Source organism: Myxine glutinosa, chromosome 7 (genome assembly GCF_964187855.1).
Source record: "Myxine glutinosa chromosome 7, kmMyxGlut1.1, whole genome shotgun sequence".
In the NCBI taxonomy this organism is placed as follows: Eukaryota; Metazoa; Chordata; class Myxini; order Myxiniformes; family Myxinidae; genus Myxine; species Myxine glutinosa.
Genome location: NC_136267.1, coordinates 145,732,367 through 145,752,369, shown reverse-complemented (window position 1 = coordinate 145,752,369; position 20,003 = coordinate 145,732,367). Strand labels below are relative to the sequence as shown.

General features: G+C 40.2%; 1 protein-coding gene across 1 annotated transcript in view; it reads left to right on the top strand.

Annotated features, from left to right (window-relative positions):
- The window catches only part of LOC137430797 (ubiquitin carboxyl-terminal hydrolase 36-like), a 40,442-nt gene that overhangs the window by 15,072 nt on the left and 5,367 nt on the right, over positions 1 to 20,003 (top strand). Inside the window, exons 4-6 of the mRNA XM_078782747.1 lie at positions 5,998 to 6,097; positions 11,728 to 11,795; positions 18,378 to 18,448. Of these exons, the coding sequence (XP_078638873.1) occupies positions 5,998 to 6,097; positions 11,728 to 11,795; positions 18,378 to 18,448 (239 nt within the window). The remainder of the gene's footprint in view (positions 1 to 5,997; positions 6,098 to 11,727; positions 11,796 to 18,377; positions 18,449 to 20,003) is intronic.

Sequence of the window (20,003 nt, the reverse complement as noted above, 5' to 3'; positions counted from 1 at the left end):
GGAATGTCCCTTATTTTCTACAGTTTGGAATTTTCCACAAGCTATGGAATGTCCCTTCTTTTCTGTAGTTTGGTATTTTCCACAAGCTATGGAATGTCCCTTATTTTCTGTAGTTTGGTATTTTCCACAAGCTATGGAATCTCCCTTCTTTTCTATGGTTTGGTATTTTCCACAAGCTATGGAATGTCCCTTCTTTTCTATAGTTTGGTATTTTCCACAAGCAATAGAATGTCCCTTCTTTTCTCTCGTTTGGTATTTTCCACAAGCTATGGAATGTCCCTTATTTTCTCTAGTTTGGTATTTTCCACAAGCTATGGAATGTCCCTTCTTTTCTGTAGTTTGGTATTTTCCACAAGCTATGGAATGTCCCTTATTTTCTACAGTTTGGTATTTTCCACAAGCTATGGAATGTCCCTTCTTTTCTATAGTTTGGTATTTTCCACAAGCTATGGAATGTCCCTTATTTTCTGTAGTTTGGTATTTTCCACAAGCTATGGAATGTCCCTTCTTTTCTATGGTTTGGTATTTTCCACAAGCCATGGAATGTCCCTTCTTTTCTATAGTTTGGGATTTTCCACAAGCTATGGAATGTCCCTTCTTTTCTATAGTTTGGTATTTTCCACAAGCTATGGAATGTCCCTTCTTTTCTCTCGTTTGGTATTTTCCACAAGCTATGGAATGTCCCTTTTCTGTAGTTTGGTATTTTCCACAAGCTATGGAATGTCCCTTCTTTTCTCTCGTTTGGTATTTTCCACAAGCTATGGAATGTCCCTTCTTTTCTGTAGTTTGGTATTTTCCACAAGCTATGGAATGTCCCTTCTTTTCTATAGTTTGGTATTTTCCACAAGCTATGGAATGTCCCTTCTTTTCTATAGTTTGGTATTTTCCACAAGCCATGGAATGTCCCTTCTTTTCTATAGCTTGGTATTTTCCACAAGCTATGCAATGTGCCTTCTTTTCTGTAGTTTGGTATTTTCCACAAGCCATGGAATGTCCCTTCTTTTCTATGGTTTGGTATTTTCCACAAGCTATGGAATGTCCCTTATTTTCTACAGTTTGGTATTTTCCACAAGCTATGGAATGTCCCTTATTTTCTATAGTTTGGTATTTTCCACAAGCTATGGAATGTCCCTTATTTTCTATAGTTTGGTATTTTCCACAAGCTATGGAATGTCCCTTATTTTCTCTAGTTTGGTATTTTCCACAAGCTATAGAATGTCCGTTCTTTTCTACAGTTTGGTATTTTCCACAAGCTATGGAATGTCCCTTATTTTCTATAGTTTGGTATTTTCCACAAGCTATGGAATGTCCCTTATTTTCTCTAGTTTGGTATTTTCCACAAGCTATGGAATGTCCCTTATTTTCTATAGTTTGGTATTTTCCACAAGCTATGGAATGTCCCTTCTTTTCTCTCGTTTGGTATTTTCCACAAGCTATGGAATGTCCCTTCTTTTCTGTAGTTTGGTATTTTCCACAAGCTATGGAATGTCCCTTCTTTTCTATAGTTTGGTATTTTCCACAAGCCATGGAATGTCCCTTCTTTTCTATGGTTTGGTATTTTCCACAAGCTATGGAATGTCCCTTCTTTTCTATAGTTTGGTATTTTCCACAAGCCATGGAATGTCCCTTCTTTTCTATAGCTTGGTATTTTCCACAAGCTATGCAATGTGCCTTCTTTTCTGTAGTTTGGTATTTTCCACAAGCCATGGAATGTCCCTTCTTTTCTATAGTTTGGTATTTTCCACAAGCTATGGAATGTCCCTTCTTTTCTACAGTTTGGTATTTTCCACAAGCTATGGAATGTCCCTTATTTTCTATAGTTTGGTATTTTCCACAAGCTATGGAATGTCCCTTATTTTCTCTAGTTTGGTATTTTCCACAAGCTATGGAATGTCCCTTCTTTTCTACAGTTTGGTATTTTCCACAAGCTATGGAATGTCCCTTATTTTCTATAGTTTGGTATTTTCCACAAGCCATGGAATGTCCCTTCTTTTCTATAGTTTGGTATTTACCACAAGCTATGGAATGTCCCTTATTTTCTGTAGTTTGGTATTTTCCACAAGCTATGGAATGTCCCTTCTTTTCTATGGTTTGGTATTTTCCACAAGCCATGGAATGTCCCTTCTTTTCTATAGTTTGGTATTTTCCACAAGCAATAGAATGTCCCTTCTTTTCTCTCGTTTGGTATTTTCCACAAGCTATGGAATGTCCCTTATTTTCTATAGTTTGGTATTTTCCACAAGCCATGGAATGTCCCTTCTTTTCTATAGTTTGTTATTTACCACAAGCTATGGAATGTCCCTTATTTTCTGTAGTTTGGTATTTTCCACAAGCTTGGAATGTCCCTTCTTTTCTATGGTTTGGTATTTTCCACAAGCTATGGAATGTCCCTTATTTTCTGTAGTTTGGTATTTTCCACAAGCTATGGAATGTCCCTTATTTTCTATAGTTTGGTATTTTCCACAAGCCATGGAATGTCACTTCTTTTCTATGGTTTGGTATTTTCCACAAGCTATGGAATGTCCCTTATTTTCTGTAGTTTGGTATTTTCCACAAGCTATGGAATGTCCCTTCTTTTCTATGGTTTGGTATTTTCCACAAGCTATGGAATGTCCCTTATTTTCTGTAGTTTGGTATTTTCCACAAGCTATGGAATGTCCCTTCTTTTCTGTAGTTTGGTATTTTCCACAAGCTATGGAATGTCCCTTCTTTTCTGTAGTTTGGTATTTTCCACAAGCTATGGAATGTCCCTTCTTTTCTATGGTTTGGTATTTTCCACAAGCTATGGAATGTCCCTTATTTTCTGTAGTTTGGTATTTTCCACAAGCTATGGAATGTCCCTTCTTTTCTATGGTTTGGTATTTTCCACAAGCTATGGAATGTCCCTTATTTTCTGTAGTTTGGTATTTTCCACAAGCTATGGAATGTCCCTTCTTTTCTCTCGTTTGGTATTTTCCACAAGCTATGGAATGTCCCTTCTTTTCTATGGTTTGGTATTTTCCACAAGCTATGGAATGTCCCTTCTTTTCTATGGTTTGGTATTTTCCACAAGCCATGGAATGTCCCTTCTTTTCTATGGTTTGGTATTTTCCACAAGCTATGGAATGTCCCTTCTTTTCTATGGTTTGGTATTTTCCACAAGCTATGGAATGTCCCTTCTTTTCTATGGTTTGGTATTTTCCACAAGCCATGGAATGTCCCTTCTTTTCTATGGTTTGGTATTTTCCACAAGCTATGGAATGTCCCTTCTTTTCTATGGTTTGGTATTTTCCACAAGCTATGGAATGTCCCTTCTTTTCTCTCGTTTGGTATTTTCCACAAGCTATGGAATGTCCCTTCTTTTCTATGGTTTGGTATTTTCCACAAGCTATGGAATGTCCCTTCTTTTCTGTAGTTTGGTATTTTCCACAAGCTATGGAATGTCCCTTCTTTTCTATGGTTTAGTATTTTCCACAAGCTATGGAATGTCCCTTATTTTCTCTAGTTTGGTATTTTCCACAAGCTATGGAATGTCCCTTATTTTCTCTAGTTTGGTATTTTCCACAAGCTATGGAATGTCCCTTCTTTTCTGTAGTTTGGTATTTTCCACAAGCTATGGAATGTCCCTTCTTTTCTGTAGTTTGGTATTTTCCACAAGCTATGGAATGTCCCTTCTTTTCTCTCGTTTGGTATTTTCCACAAGCTATGGAATGTCCCTTCTTTTCTCTCGTTTGGTATTTTCCACAAGCTATGGAATGTCCCTTCTTTTCTGTAGTTTGGTATTTTCCACAAGCTATGGAATGTCCCTTCTTTTCTATGGTTTAGTATTTTCCACAAGCTATGGAATGTCCCTTATTTTCTCTAGTTTGGTATTTTCCACAAGCTATGGAATGTCCCTTATTTTCTCTAGTTTGGTATTTTCCACAAGCTATGGAATGTCCCTTCTTTTCTATACTTTGGTATTTTCCACAAGCTATGGAATGTCCCTTCTTTTCTATACTTTGGTATTTTCCACAAGCTATGGAATGTCCCTTCTTTTCTATACTTTGGTATTTTCCACAAGCTATGGAATGTCCCTTCTTTTCTGTAGTTTGGTATTTTCCACAAGCTATGGAATGTCCCTTCTTTTCTATAGTTTGGTATTTTCCACAAGCTATGGAATGTCCCTTCTTTTCTCTCGTTTTGTATTTTCCACAAGCTATGGAATGTCCCTTCTTTTCTGTAGTTTGGTATTTTCCACAAGCTATGGAATGTCCCTTATTTTCTATGGTTTAGTATTTTCCACAAGCTATGGAATGTCCCTTCTTTTCTATAGTTTAGTATTTTCCACAAGCTATGGAATGTCCCTTATTTTCTATGGTTTGGTATTTTCCACAAGCTATGGAATGTCCCTTATTTTCTCTAGTTTAGTATTTTCCACAAGCTATGGAATGTCCCTTATTTTCTCGAGTTTGCTATTTTCCACAAGCCATGGAATGTCCCTTCTTTTCTATGGTTTGGTATTTTCCACAAGCTATGGAATGTCCCTTATTTTCTCTAGTTTAGTATTTTCCACAAGCTATGGAATGTCCCTTATTTTCTCTAGTTTGGTATTTTCCACAAGCTATGGAATGTCCCTTCTTTTCTATGGTTTGGTATTTTCCACAAGCTATGGAATGTCCCTTCTTTTCTATGGTTTAGTATTTTCCACAAGCTATGGAATGTCACTTCTTTTCTCTCGTTTTGTATTTTCCACAAGCTATGGAATGTCCCTTCTTTTCTATAGTTTGGTATTTTCCACAAGCTATAGAATGTCCCTTCTTTTCTATAGTTTGGTATTTTCCACAAGCTATAGAATGTCCCTTCTTTTCTATAGTTTGGTATTTTCCACAAGCTATGGAATGTCCTTTCTTTTCTATAGTTTGCCACATGGCACATACCATATAACGGTTTTGCACTCCAAACAAGTTTATTAACCATCGAGGACCAAGCAATACTTTTACCATGAATTGAATGGAATTCAACATCCACATGCCTTTTTAGAGGAATTAACATCTGATCCGATGTGCCATACACTGTTACAGAGTATTGGTTCTGCCGAAGCAATTTCTTGATCTGGGGTCAAGCTGGGTGGTTTGCCAACCCTCTACCAGCAGTAGTTAGGGTAATAATTTGGAATCTTTATATTTCTCAATACACATTCAGGTGGGACTGCTGGCTTTACACAACCTCTCCCCCCCAACCATTCCCCCCCCCCCCCCATCGTTTACATTCCCCAAGGGCAGCCTGCTATGAGCTGCAGAGCCCACCTGCTGGCACAACATCAGAATGGCAATTTTAGTTGGATTAATCTCCACAGAGGGCATACATTCATGACCAGACATTTCGGAGGTGAACATAACTCCAACTAAGCAAAATAATCTTGTCCCTCGGTCTATATACCTGGTTTTCCAAAGAGCTTTCACGTTCAAGTACAAATTTCGCTCGACTCAGTTTATCTTCTTGAGATCTGACAGCAAATTGGAAACATTCAACCCAACATAATAGGCCAATTCTATTTTAATTCTATAAAAATCTTGCCACATTTCTGTCCTTTTTTTTGTTTACAAGATCGAGGCTCGTGTAAGAGCTAACATTAATCACATAAAAACAAACTGACACATAAAACATATGATAAAGGGAGCGGGAAACAAGATGGGGGGAGAGAGGGAAGCACACAAGTACAACATTTGAGAGCAGGGACATCGAGAGATCTGTGGGAGGGAGAGAGCTTGGGGGAGTAGGCATGTGAAAGGGGGGCGGAGGTGGGAGAGGTATAAAACACATGGACACATGCAGGCAGATGTCTGTCTTCCTCTCTAGACTTTCAACATATTTTTTCACTTTCAACAACAAAAACTTTTTTGACATCCAACATTCTTACCTCCTCACATAAAACCCACTTTTGTCACAAGCCGACACTTGACAGACTATATTATGATTGCTGGCTGCTAAATCTTTATTTTCTTTCACTTTCGGTCTGTGTTTGTTTTTATGCAGAAGTCCAAAGGAATTTCACCTTATTTCAGGAACGAGATCCCTTCAATTTACTGCAATGCGTTTTGAAGGAACTTCATCGAGATTGCTTTCATGGAGACAAGTAAGGCCTTTGGGTGTGTGGGGGGAGGTGTGATGTAGTTGGTGTTTCAAAAAGGTTTGATTGCCTGTTTGGTCGGATCGAAGGGAGGGAGGAAATTTGACTTATGATCATGTTGGCTGCTTTACATGTTGGAGTGATCTTTTTTTTCTCTCTCTACAAGAGAGAGGCTCATTGAGGGAGCTAGGTTAAATTGACAGTGGGGTAGTGGGGAAGTGGGGCAACAATTGGCCACTACGGACAAATAAATAGCAAACAGGAAAGGAAGAGAGGGAGAAGGGATGAGGGTGAACCTTGATCTTTTCTACCCCCGCTAATTTCACCCCAAATCCACTTTTTGAGGTGCCGACTTCTTTCCTGGAAGTCCTTGGTGTCCTTGCGTTTTAGACCTATCCTGCCCCCCCCCCCCCAGGCCCTCTCCCTCCCACACATCTCCCAATGTCCCTGCTCTCAAATGTTGTGTTTGTGTGCTCCCTCCCCTTCTCTCCCCATCTTGTCGACCGCTACCCTTTTTATATATTTTGTTTGCTTGATAAATGTTAGCTCTTTCACGAGCCTCGACTCTATACAAAAAAAAAACCAAAAAAAAAAACTGCAAATAAGAGGGTCAATGGGGCTAGGAAGGGTTAAAGGGAGTAATAAAGATCATGGAGCAGGATGGGGGATGGCATGAGGTGGTGTTGCAGTGCCTCCTTGAACCCTTTTTACTGCAGGCTATGCAGTCACGTGAAAAAGTAAGTACACCCCATGCAAAGTTTTGACTTTTTCAACATATTTCAACATACAGCTATTTGATCTTCATTTCAACAATATTGAGAGATAAAGGTGATATAATATAACAAATATCATTGAACATTTCCATTTTGTAGTCCATTGTATCATTTAAATAAACATAAATGCAAATTTCGCATGTGGAAAAAGTAAGTACACCCTTGGCTCCAATAGGTGGTATTGCCCCCTTTGGCAGAAACAACCTCAAGTAGGTGTTTCTTACCAGTCTCTGACATTGACTGGGAGATATTTTTGCCCACTCCTCTGTGCAGAATTCTTTCAGCTGTGCGATATTTGAGGGGTTTCTTGCATGCACAGCTCATTTCAAATCCCCCCACAACATATTGATGGGGTTTTGTTCCGGGCTTTGCCTTGGCCATTCCAGAACCCTCCATTTCTTTCTTTTCAGCCATTCCTTGGTGGTTTACTGGTATGTTTAGGGTCATTGTCATGTTGCAAGGTCTAACTTCGGTTGAGCTTCAACTTTCCGACAGATAGCCTCACATTATCCTCAAGCACCCTCTGGTCAATGAAGAATTCATAGTGGATTCTATAATGGTCATCTGCCCAGGCTCTGATGCAGCAAAGCTGCCCCAAACCATAATATTTCCACCACCATGCTTTACAGTTGGGATCAGGTTCTTGTGGTCAAATGCTGCCTTTGGTTTTCGCCAAACATGTCTTCTGGTACTGTGGCCAAATAGCTCTACCTTTGATCATCTGTCCAGAGCACATTGTTCCAGAAGTGCTGGTCTTTGCCAAGGTGTTCATTGGCAAACTTTAGTCTTGCCTTGATGTTCTTTCTGGAGAGCAAAGGTTTCCTTCTGGCACACCTCCCATGTAGATCTAATTTGTGCAGCCTCTTTCTAATGGTAGACTCATGCACTTTGACATCAACAGTGGCAAGAGCTACCTGTAGGTCCTGTGATGACATTCTGGGGTTCTTCGAGACTTCTTTCAGCATCTTGCGGTCTGCTCTCGGGCTGAACTTGCTGAGGCGGCCTGGCCTGAACAAGTTGGTAGTTGTTTGGAATCTTCTCCACTTGTAGATTATCTTCCGGACAGTCGAATGATTGATTTCAAATTGTTTGGAGATCTTTTAAAATCCCTTCCCAGACTCGTAGGCATCTATAACCTTCTTTCTGAAGGCCTCAGACAGCTCTTTTGATCTCGGCATGGTGACACTGCACACTTCAACAACAAAGAGCAAACCAAACTAAATGTCTGAGGTTTAAATAAGACAGGTTCCTCCAAGATCCTCTCCAACGATGTTCTCATCATTTGCACCTGAGCTGGTGCACCTGATTCTAATTTTAGGTATTTGAAGTAGTGATAAATGTCGGGGTGTACTTACTTTTTCCACATGCGAAATTTGCATTTATGTTTATTTAAATTATACAATGGACTACAAAATGGAAATGTTCAATGATATTTGTTATATTATATCACCTTTATCTATCAATATTGTTGAAATGAAGATCAAATAGCTGTATGTTGAAATATGTTGAAAAAGTCAAAACTTTACATGGGGTGTACTCACTTTTTCACATGACTGAATATAATATATATATATATATATATATATATATATATATATATATATATATATATGCAGACTTGGCATTTAATATGGAATATTTTTTTGTGGGGGTGAACTTACTTTTCAAGATGTCTTCGAACCAAAAGTTAATTGGAATTATGTTGAAATTATTCGAGATTTTGTTAATTTGACCTTTAAAAGAAACAAAAACCACATTTGACATTTCGAAACAAATAAATTGATCCTTGAAAGTGACGCAAAGTGATATCGAACTCAATTCATGGACAAAAAAAATAAAAATGAATGAATGATCGTTTTAAGGCCATTTTCCCCGCTAGAGCGGGGGTTAGCCTTGTGGGCCCCATGATAATCATGGTTCCCTGTTTCATGGACAGTACTGTGTTAAACTTCTGTATGTTTTCCAGAAGTATCTCTTTATTTTGCACATTAGCCAAATTTTTTTTAAAACAAAAACCAAAGTTAAATTACGACTGGGATTACGGACAGTAAAATTACAGTTCAGTACTTCGTGTAACCCCCACGAGCATTCAGTAGAGCACGTACACGTTGAGGCATGCTGTTCACGAGATTTGCCAAGGTTTGGACAGGAATCGCTTGCCATGCAGTGACAATAGCCTGCTGCAATTCACGCACAGAGGTCGGCTGCTGGTCCAAGTGGTCGATTTGACGCGTTAATTCTGCCCACAAGTTCTCTATCGGATTCATATCCGGGGACATTGGAGGCCACTCCATATGCTCTACACCACGGTCAGAAAGAAAGTGTTGGATCATGCGAGCATGATGAGGCCGTGCATTGTCATCTTGGAAGACAAAGTTTCCTCGAAAGGCTGCACAAACAAATGGAAGCAATGTTTCTCCCAGAATGGCCCTGTGCTTGAACTGGTTCAGGTTTCCATTCAGAACAACCAGGTCAGTTTTGCCCCCTGCATGAAAAGCAGCCCAAACGGTCACCCCACCACCTCCAGCTTGGACTCTTGGCACTATACAATCTTTGTTGTAGGCTTCATGCACTTGCCTGCACACTCGGACGTGACCATCTTGACGATAGACCAGAAATCTAGACTCGTCACTGAAGATCACGTGATTCCAGTGTCCTGGCTGCCATTGACGGTGCTCTCTGGCCCACTGCAATCGGCGCTGGCGGTGTTGTCTGGTCAGGCGTGGCTTTCTCAGGGGACGCCTGGCACGATAGCCTGCTTGAACCAGTCATTGGTTGACTAGCCTTCTGGATACAGGCACATTTGTCAGTTGCTGCCACTCAGCCCTAAGCCGATTAGCTGACTTGGTGCGGCCATTGCGGACCAACCGGTGCAGCTGGCGATCATCCCTCCTTGTGGTTCTGCGGGGATGTCCTGGCCTCGGAATTGGAGTAGGGACACCCATCTGAGCATTTCGTTTCAGGATCTTTGACACCTGACCTTGAGTAATGCCATACTGCCGAGCAATAGCACGCTGTTTCATGCCGTAATTTCGTAAAGCCACCACTCCATGACAAACAGCATTGGCGAGTTGACGGACCATCTCCAGAGGAAGCGGCAATAACTTTTGGAGACGTGCAGCAGTTGTTTTCCACGAATACAGAACGCAACAACCCTTGTATACCCAACTGTGAAGCGAATCATCAAATGCACCTGTCCGTACATTTTGCCACGCCACCTGTGATATAATCCTGTTGTTGACTTCTTGCTGCGACAGACAATCAGTGACATGGTTCTTTTAACAAATAAATCACCAAAGTGTAAAAGAAACTCACTAGATTAATATACTGAGTTTAGAAAGTAAACCCGTTAAGAAAAAAAATAATTCCATATTAAATGCCATGTATGTATGTATGTATATATATATAGTATATATATATATATATATATATATATATATATATATATATATATATATATATATATATATATATATATATATATATATATATATATATATATATATATATATATATATATATATATATATATATTTGTATATATTATATATATATTATATATATATTTGTATGTATATATATATATATATATATATACATATATATATATATATATATATATATATATATATATATATATATATATATATACAAATATATATATATAATATAGATACAAATATATATATAATATATATATAATATATATATATATTTATAATATTGCAAGTTGGTGGGTCAGGTTCTACACGTGCCATGAGCAATGTCAAAATACTGTGGGGAAACACCGAGGCTGTGGCTATCTTAGGTGCAGAAGGGGAGTGAGATCTGAGGGTCCGAGCTTCATTCGGGATGTGGGAGCCAGAGTCAACAAGTAAAAGATGTGCATGGGGTCCGTCCATTATCCCATCTATTTATTTGTTTATCACCTCATCTTCGTCGCCGATCATTCATCCCATCATTCTTTGCCAATCATCAATCTGTCCATTCCAGATTGGATGCATGATGCTGGAATATGGATTGTAGTATGTTAAGTCATTGTAGATAAGGATCCGAGGGTGGGATTGCGGGAATGTTTGCGTCGGAGATAAGGGGAATTTATGAATGCTGTAATTATTGTCCATACAGTATGTGCCATTTCATTGTCCCATCTGCCTGTAAATACCTGCTTGGCCTGCTGTTGTAAATACTTACCTTTTTTGTTATGGGCAATAAATGCCATTTCTTTAAGAAACCCTGTCTTGACTTATTCTGTCCATTTTGTTGGAAACATAAGACTGCTGAGGTGTTTAGCCAGCTTTTATTTGTTATCTAAGTTTGATCTCAGGTGCAGTGTTGGTTTTGCACGACTGACTGACTAGGTACTGTCAGTAACTGCTATGTCAGTCCCTATTTGCCTCACTTAACTCACCAGCACGGCAAACCGATGTTGGGGGGGAGGATCCGGTCAGAGTTGATCGTGGCATGCGGTGTCCGGGACCTCATAGACACGCCGTCTGGGGGTAACCTGATGTAGGTTACAGATTTTATGCTGCAGTTTGATTTCATGAAACATATTTGCTGAAAAAAAGACAAATTTAATAGAAATTAATGCCAGACAGAAAATGTTACCAATTTTGATAATCTGCTGTACCACATCTATAATTTTGAATATTTGGTGTAATGCCAGTAAGTACTAAATGCAGTAAACATGGTAAGCTGCCTTTTGCTTTTACTTCCATGCTGCATGAGCTTATTTTAGATTTAAAAGTTTGTGTATAAACATCTATTTTCCTTGATAGCTAATGTCTTGATGCAGTTATCTCTTCACAACTATTCAATGCTTCATACTGATTTGATGTTATTTTGTCACATATCCTTCAGGCATCATGAACACAGTGTGAAATCAACGCTGATAAGCCAGACATTTGGTGGAAACCTGAACTCACAATGTAAGTTTATTGGGGATTTCCATCGTTTGTGTTTTTCTTTTCCACTAATGGTCTCACTGCCAATGAGGTTAAGTGATCCCCACACAGTCTTATTGTCATTGTCACTAGATGCTCACCAGCATGGCTCTCTGCCTGGGTTGGACACCAAGACTGGTATTGAGACCATAAAGATGATGGCTATTAAGTTGCTGACTGGATAAAGGCTGTTTGGAAAGCAATTCCATTTACATTCTTGGAAGTGTTCGAGGTGCTGTGATATTGAAGATCCTTCCGAGATATTTTGCTCCAAAAAGAGCTCATCAGCCTTCAGTCTAGTTTTAATTTTCCAAGGGAATTTCCAGTTCACTTCTGGCATCCAGTTGCTCGCTTTGTCAGCCTTTTCTCTTGCCTCTGATTGACCTCTTTCCAAAATTTCCCAACACAGCTGCTGAACAGTTTATTACAATCACTTCTGTGTGTCTGCCCGGACCGCAACTTTTTTTTTACGATTTGAGCTTTTGTCATGAAATTTTCAACAAAACTTTATGATGAGAATATGGAGAAGACAAATTAATAATTTTGTCAAAAGGTCTAAAGATCAAAAGTAAGCATCACCTAAAATCATAAATTTTCCTGCCTTCTCGCATTCCTGCTTTCTTATTTCTACATCGATTTCTTATTCTCCAAAAATGAATAAATGTGGGGGTGTACTTACTTTTTCCACATGCGAAATTTGCATTTATGTTTATTTAAATTATACAATGGCCTACAAAATGTAAATGTTTCATGATATTTGTTATATTATATCACCTTTATCTATCAATATTGTTGAAATGAAGATCAAATAGCTGAATGTTGAAATATGTTGAAAAAGTCAAAACTTTACATGGGGTGTACTTACTTTTTCACATGACTATATATATATATATATATATATGTATATTTATAATATTGCAAGTTGGTGGGTCAGGTCGATTGATCAACTTCGAATACCCTGCCCCTTAAATATTTACCCATATTGAGTTGTTCAAAACAGTATCGATTCTTAAAACAGGGGCAATACCGCTGACACTCACTTTTTTTTTTTTTTTTTTTTTTTTTTTTTGTATACAAGATCGAGGCTCGTGAAAGAGCAAACATTAATCACACAGAAAGATAAACAGACACATAAAACAAATAACATCGGGAGCGATAGACAAGATGGGGAGAGAGGGGGAAGGACACAAACACAACATTTGAGAGCAGGGACCGAGAGACATGGAGACATCGAGAGAACTGTGGGATGGAGAGGGCTTTGGGGTCTTTCGGTGTCTTTTTTTTTTTTTTTTTTTTTGTATACAAGATCGAGGCTCGTGAAAGAGCGAACATTAATCACACAGAAAGACAAACAGACACACAAAACAAATAACATCGGGAGCGGTAGACAAGATGGGGAGAGAGAGGGAAGGACACAAACAACATTTGAGAGCAGGGACCGAGAGACATGGAGACATCGAGAGAACTGTGGGAGGGAGAGGGCTTTGGGGGGGAGGCATGGGAAGGGGGGGGGGGGGTCGGAGAGGTATAAAACATATGGACACTGCCAAGACTTCCAGGAAATAAGTTGGAATTTCAAACAAGGTGGATCTGGGGTGAATTAGTGGGGGTAGAAAAGATCAAGGTTTTGGATGGGGGAAGATAAGAGATGGTGGTGAACAGCTGTTTTGAAGACCTGGAGGGAGGAGTGTGATTGAAGTGAGTGTGGGAGTTTGTTCCAGAGGCGGGAGAAAAGAGGAATGAAAGAGTGAAGGTGAGCAGAGAGCCGAGATTTCGGCAGTTTAACCATCAGCGGGTGGCTGGCAGATCTTGTGCGACCTGTAGGAATATTTGGGGGACAGAGCACAGAGAGAGCTGGGGGAGCAAGGCCTGAGAGGAGTCGGTAGAAGACAGAAAGACCACCTACCTGCCTGCGGTGAGTGAGTGAAAGGCCCTCAGAGATAGCTTCATCGCGGGAGATTCCAATGATTCTGAAAGCTTTGGATTCAACAGCGTGAAGCCGAGCCAGGTGTGAGGCAGGAGCACCAGCCCATAGGGGAGAACAGTATTCCATTGAGCTGCGGATGAAAGCCTTGTATGTGGTGAGGAGCTCAGGTGTGCCTAGGAAGGACTTCGCACGACGGAGGATGCCCAGTCGGCGACTGGCTCTGGAGGCCAGCTTGGAAATGTGGTTTTCCCAAGAAAGATCATGGCAGATGGTGAGACCCAAAAGCTTGAGCGACAGAACTTCTTGGAGAGGATTGTTGAGAAAGTAGATAGGAGGGTTGTCCAGTCGATCTTTTCGGAGAGACCAAGTAAGAGTGTGAGATTTGTCAGGATTGAAAGACATGTTCCACATGTTTGACCAGTCTGTGATTTTGTCCAGGTCTTCAGAGAGTGAGGAGGCTGCAGACTGCCGATCTGAGGGAAGAGAAATGGAGCGGCAGAGAGTGGAGTCATCAGCAAAGAGATACAGAGGATTTTCCAGAGAGTCGGAGAGATCATTGATAAAGACCAGAAAAAGCACAGGGCCCAGCACACTGCCTTGGGGAACTCCAGCCTGAACGGGAAGGGGAGATGAGAGAAATCCATTCAGGGCCACACGTTGACTACGACCAGAGAGGAGGTCCGCAAGCCATGCATGGAGATTTCCATGGATACCATAGGAGGAGAGTTTGGTGAGCAGAGCTGGGTGCCAGACCGTATCGAAGGCACGTGATATGTCAAGGGAGACAGCTCTGATTTCCTGTTTGGCATTGAGGACCTCCATCCATTGTTGAGACAGCAGAAGCAGTATGTCCAGAGTAGAGTGACCTGGTCTGAAACCAAATTGATGATCAGAGATCAAGCCATTGGAGAAGAGGAAAGATTTCATATCCGAAGCAATGATGGATTCCATGACTTTGCTGATAATTGGGAGCAGACTGATTGGTCTGTAGTTGCAAGGATCTGTTTTTGCACCTTTGTTGTGTAAAGCGGTAATGTTTGCTGATTTCCAGGATGCTGGCAGATGACCTTGAGCAAAAGATAGGGTGAAAAGAACAGAGAGAGGGTGAGATAGAGCGGCAGAGCAGGATTTTAGGACCCGTGGGCTGATGCCATCTGGTCCAGTTGCAGAATCAGAGTCGAGGTTTGACCTGGTAGAATAAACAGTATACGGCACTGACTAAAGGTATTTTAAACCAATTTCAATGCTTGCTCGAAGACAGGGCGGCATGTAGAATCGTACTAACATAATCATGACACTTTAAACAATCAAATAAAAAAATATCTATTTTGGGGGGCAACCATACTCCTCCCCTCCCACCCTGTTATTCCTCCTCAGACCCCAATTTTTCCAATACCTTCAACAAACATTGGTATGTCACGGATGATGAAGGTTGTGGTGAAGTTTCATCAAAATTGTGTGTGTAGGTTCTGAGCAAAATGCAAATACCTATTTTGGGGGGCAAGCCCCCCATAGCCCACCTTAGACCCCGATTTTTTAAATGCCAGGAACAAACTTTGGGAGAACATGGGTGATTAAGGCTGTGGTGAAGTTTCATCAGAATTGCATATGTAGTTTCTGAGAATAAAGCAAATACCTACCTGGATCAATAAATACCTGGATCCACTTTGACCCCCGGTATACTGTCTTAGACCCTGATGCCGTGAACAAACTTTAGTCACAACACAACAAATATAATTTGTGCCAAATTTGGTCGCAATCCCATCAGCGATTTGAGATTAAGTTTCAAGTGTTTACAGATGGACTGACGGACTGACGGATGGACGGACTGACGGATGGATGGACTGACGGATGGACAGACTGACGGATGGACGGACTGACAGATGGACGGACTGACGGATGGACGGACTGACTGACTGACGGATGGACGGACTGACGGACTGACGGACGGACGGACTGACGGACGGACTGACAGACTGACAGACTGACTGACGGACTGACTGACGACGCACCATCGTATAAGCTCCCCTGAACTTCGTTCCAGGTGAGCTAAACACGTTTTAGAACATTGTGAGACTATTTCACGAGGCAATTCATTCCACATGTTTACCACACAATTTGAAAATATATACTTGCATATGTCAACATTAAAATGTTTAACAAATAAATTCATGGTATGACCACAAGTTTACCGGAAAAGTGAAGAATTGTGAAAAAATTCCAATCGGAAAAACTATTTTATATTTTACATACCATCAGCAAATCTCACAATTGTCGTTCTTCTGAAGACTATATTTAAAGTAAAATGATACGATTTAATATTTGTATGGAACATTTTGAACACCAGGTAAGCAACGAGGGAACAGTCGTTGAAACCGTTGAAAACGTTGAAATCAGTTAAATATGTCTTTTAAACAATGTTTTCCAAACCAAACAATGTGTACATGTGCAACAAAATATTTTTTTCTGTTTTACCGGCCACCGCAAGCTTTTGTTTTTATTTATTTATTTATTTTTAATGGTCTAATGCTCATAATGGAGCTCATTTTATACATGATTTAACGCTGATTTTCTCTTGTTTACAAATATATGAAGAGCAACTTCCTGAGCAATTAGCAGCTCGTTATATTACACCTTATCTTCAGTCTGTCACCGCTGATTGGTCAGGAAGTGTGGGGGAGGTTTTTTGTCCGCCGTCGCACCGCGGAGCGAAAGGGGGACTATGGTTTTCCCCTCCGTCTGTGTGTCCGTTCGTCCGTGCGTGCGTGTGGGCGTGCGTGCGTGCGTGCGTGTGGGCGTGCGTACGTGTGCAAGAAAAGGAATGAATTCTAATTTGGTTTGTGGGCGCAACGCACGTAAAAATCCAAGATGGCTGCCGCCATGTATGTCTGACGCCATGTATGTCTGAACCTTGTGAGCGGAATATCTTGAAAAATATGCGAAGTACCAACTTCTAATCAGGTGTGTGGGTGTATCTAGGCATAAGGAAGAACGCTATTGAAAATTGGATCGCCACGTCAAAATCCAAGATGGCCGCCACCATATATATTTGTGAACATTGTGAGCGAAATATCTTGAAAAATAAACGAACTACTAACTTCTAATCTGGTGTGTGGGTGTACCTATGCATAAGGGAGAACGCTGTTGAAGATTGGGTCGCCACGTCAAAATCCAAGATGGCCACCTTGCGTCTTACACTTTGTCAACTCACATCACTTCACCGACGGGGGACCTAGGCGTAACGCTTGCTTTGGATAATTATTGTGTATCAGAAAGCCGGACAACTGGGTTGACTATGTGATCGATTGACTAGGTTTGGGTTGACTGACACCACAAAATAGAATATTGGCGAAAAACTCAGAAAACAAGAAAGTAAGATAGTCTATGATTCAAAATATCATTAGTTTGTAATTACCAGGCGAGAACTAGAATGGCACTCAGTAGAGAGCACACCTTCGCCAGGTGAACAGTTTACGTTTTGTATCCCAGAGTAGAGCAGAAAATCACAATACAGAATCACATTTAATCAAAATCATCCGTCCACAACTTTTTGAGATATCCTGCGGTATGCATATCATTTTTGGACCTATCACTCAATGGTGAAGTATCACTTAAAAACTTCTACCAGCCGGATCCGGATCTTCACCAAACTTGAATCGATTCTTCCTTGTCACACACAAAACCTGTGCACCAAGTTTCATCCAAATCCGTCCATAACCTTTTGAGATATCCTGCTATATGTTGGTTTTAGCCCCATCACTCAATGGTGAAGAATCACATAAAAATTAAATAATTGTCATATCCAAATGCGTATTCAGATTTTCACAAAAATCGAACTGAATAGTCCTTGTCGTACACCCAACCTGTGCACCAAGTTTCGTCCAAATCCGTCCACAACTTTTTGAGATATCCTGCTATGTATCGTTTTTGGCCCCATCTCCCAATGGTGAAGAATCCCTTTTAAAATTCTAGTAGCCGGATTCGAATCCGCATCTCCACCAAAATCTAATCATTTCGTCGATGTCACATACACGACATCTCTGCCAAATTTGGTTCGAATCCATCCACAACGTTTTGAGATATCTTGTTCACAAACAGACAGACAGACAATAAGAAAGTATGACAGACAGACATGGATGAAAACATAACCTCCATCTATCTTTGGGGGCGGAGGTAAAAACATTTTTACAGGTAGAAAAATGAAATAAAACAAATTTCAACTTTTCAGTGATTTTTGGTTTCAACTTCAGATTTCAACTTTGAGTTTGTCTTCTCCAAAGACTTTCAATAGTCATTTTCAAGACTGGAATTCCTGCCAGAGTTGTTTGAAACTTTGGCAAACCATCAACTTTCATTGCTTGTAACTTGCACATTGCCAAAGCTAAATATCAGACAGAATGAAGTCCTGTGATTGAGTGTAAATATCTGGAAACGAGCATATAAAATAAATCCTTATTGTGCGAAATGGCAGTGAAGAGTCTGTATTTATATGACCGAGCCATCATGTGACGTGCATTATAAAATGGTTGTGTACTTTACATATATGTTATTGTCCAACTGTTTCAGTAAAATGCGTGCATTGTTCTTTGCTTGAGTTACGTTTCAACCTTGGAATCTTTTTTTTCTTGCCAATTTTACAGTGAAATGCAAGTTTTGTTCAAAGGTGTCGCATCTCCATGAATATGTCGAACATATCGTGTTGGACATAAAGGTATGTAAAAACTTCATTAAAAATCAGATCTGCAACCCCAAAGACCGTTTAAAAAAATTACTTTACATGTATCAACATGTACTGTATTTTTTTTTACATACATATCTATCTTCTATCTTCTATCAAAATATATGAAAGAAAAGTTTTTGTTTGTTTGTTTGTTTGTCTGCGCAAGCTAATCTCCTGAACGGTGAAATATAGGAGGAAACCTCCAATACAAAAAATGTCGGGACGGGCCCCGGGAAGGTTATCGGCTCGATGGCGAGGCCGGTCGAGGCCGCTTCGGCCGGGCTGGGCCCATTTCACAATTAAAAGCTGAGCTAAATTATATAGTAGTCAATCTTCCACGGCCGCGAGTAAAAGGTGAATTATAGTAGTAAATGCATTCAAAAAGAACCCGGGGAACGCCGGGTGATTTTGGCTGGTCTTATTAAATCTCCTCTGACTTCACATGACAGACCTGTGACGAGGAGCTATCTTTTGAACTCACATGTTCAAATACGCCAGAAATTCTGACCCCAACTCACTCTCTGAAATACACATTGGAATTTCGTTTTGACGATTTAACAAGGACAATAAGACATAAAATGTCATGGCCCCCATGGTTTTAGTAATTTTGCTTTACAGAGCTAAACGGCCGCCAGTCGGCCATTTTTGGTGGGATTCCAAAACAAAACATTTTGCATATGTAAGCCCTCATTCCTTATGTGTGCGGCAAGTTTGAATAAGATCAATAAATGCATGTCCGAGAAATGGTTGAGGACGTGTTTAACATTGGGGTTTTTTTGCATCTAAAATGACCGCCAGTCGGCCATCTTTGATCGCATCGCGAAACAAAATGATGTGCATATGTATACAATCATGTGTTGTCTTTGTGTCAAGTATGAACAAAATTCGTCCATACATCTCCGAGATATGGTTGAGGAAGTGTTCCACATCAGGTTTTTTGCATCTAAAATGGCCGCCAGTCGGTCATCGTTGATCGCATCGCGAAACAAAATGATGTGCATATGTATACAATCATGTGTTGTCTTTGTGTCTACTATGAGCAAAATCGGTCCAAACATGTACGATATATGGTTGTGGATACACGCATGCACAGACAGACGGACGGACGAGCGAGACCCAATCCATACGCCCCGTTTCTGACTCTGTCCATCGTAAATGCATCGTATATGCAGTGACATGCAATCTGTCGAGGCACTACCACCCTGCACATGTGGGAAGAGGGTGGGGCTGTGCCTCCTCACCTAACCCAAATGACAAGAAGATCCATTTTTTCCAAATTTGGTCAAAAGGTAATATATTGAGAGCTGCATTGTTCTGGAATTGAATAACAGGAAAAAGACACAAACATTGATTTGTAACTCAACACATGTTTATTGCGTTTCCATCACTAAAGCGGCCATTCATTTTTCTTCAGTATCTTGAGTCAGATTACCCATATTTTAGTTCAATTTCTGCTGTCGAGTTTCTCTGCAGAGTTGTTCGATGTTTGGACAGAATGGAGTCGTTTTCATTTTCAAGCAAGACTCTGAACTCGCCTTGTTCAATT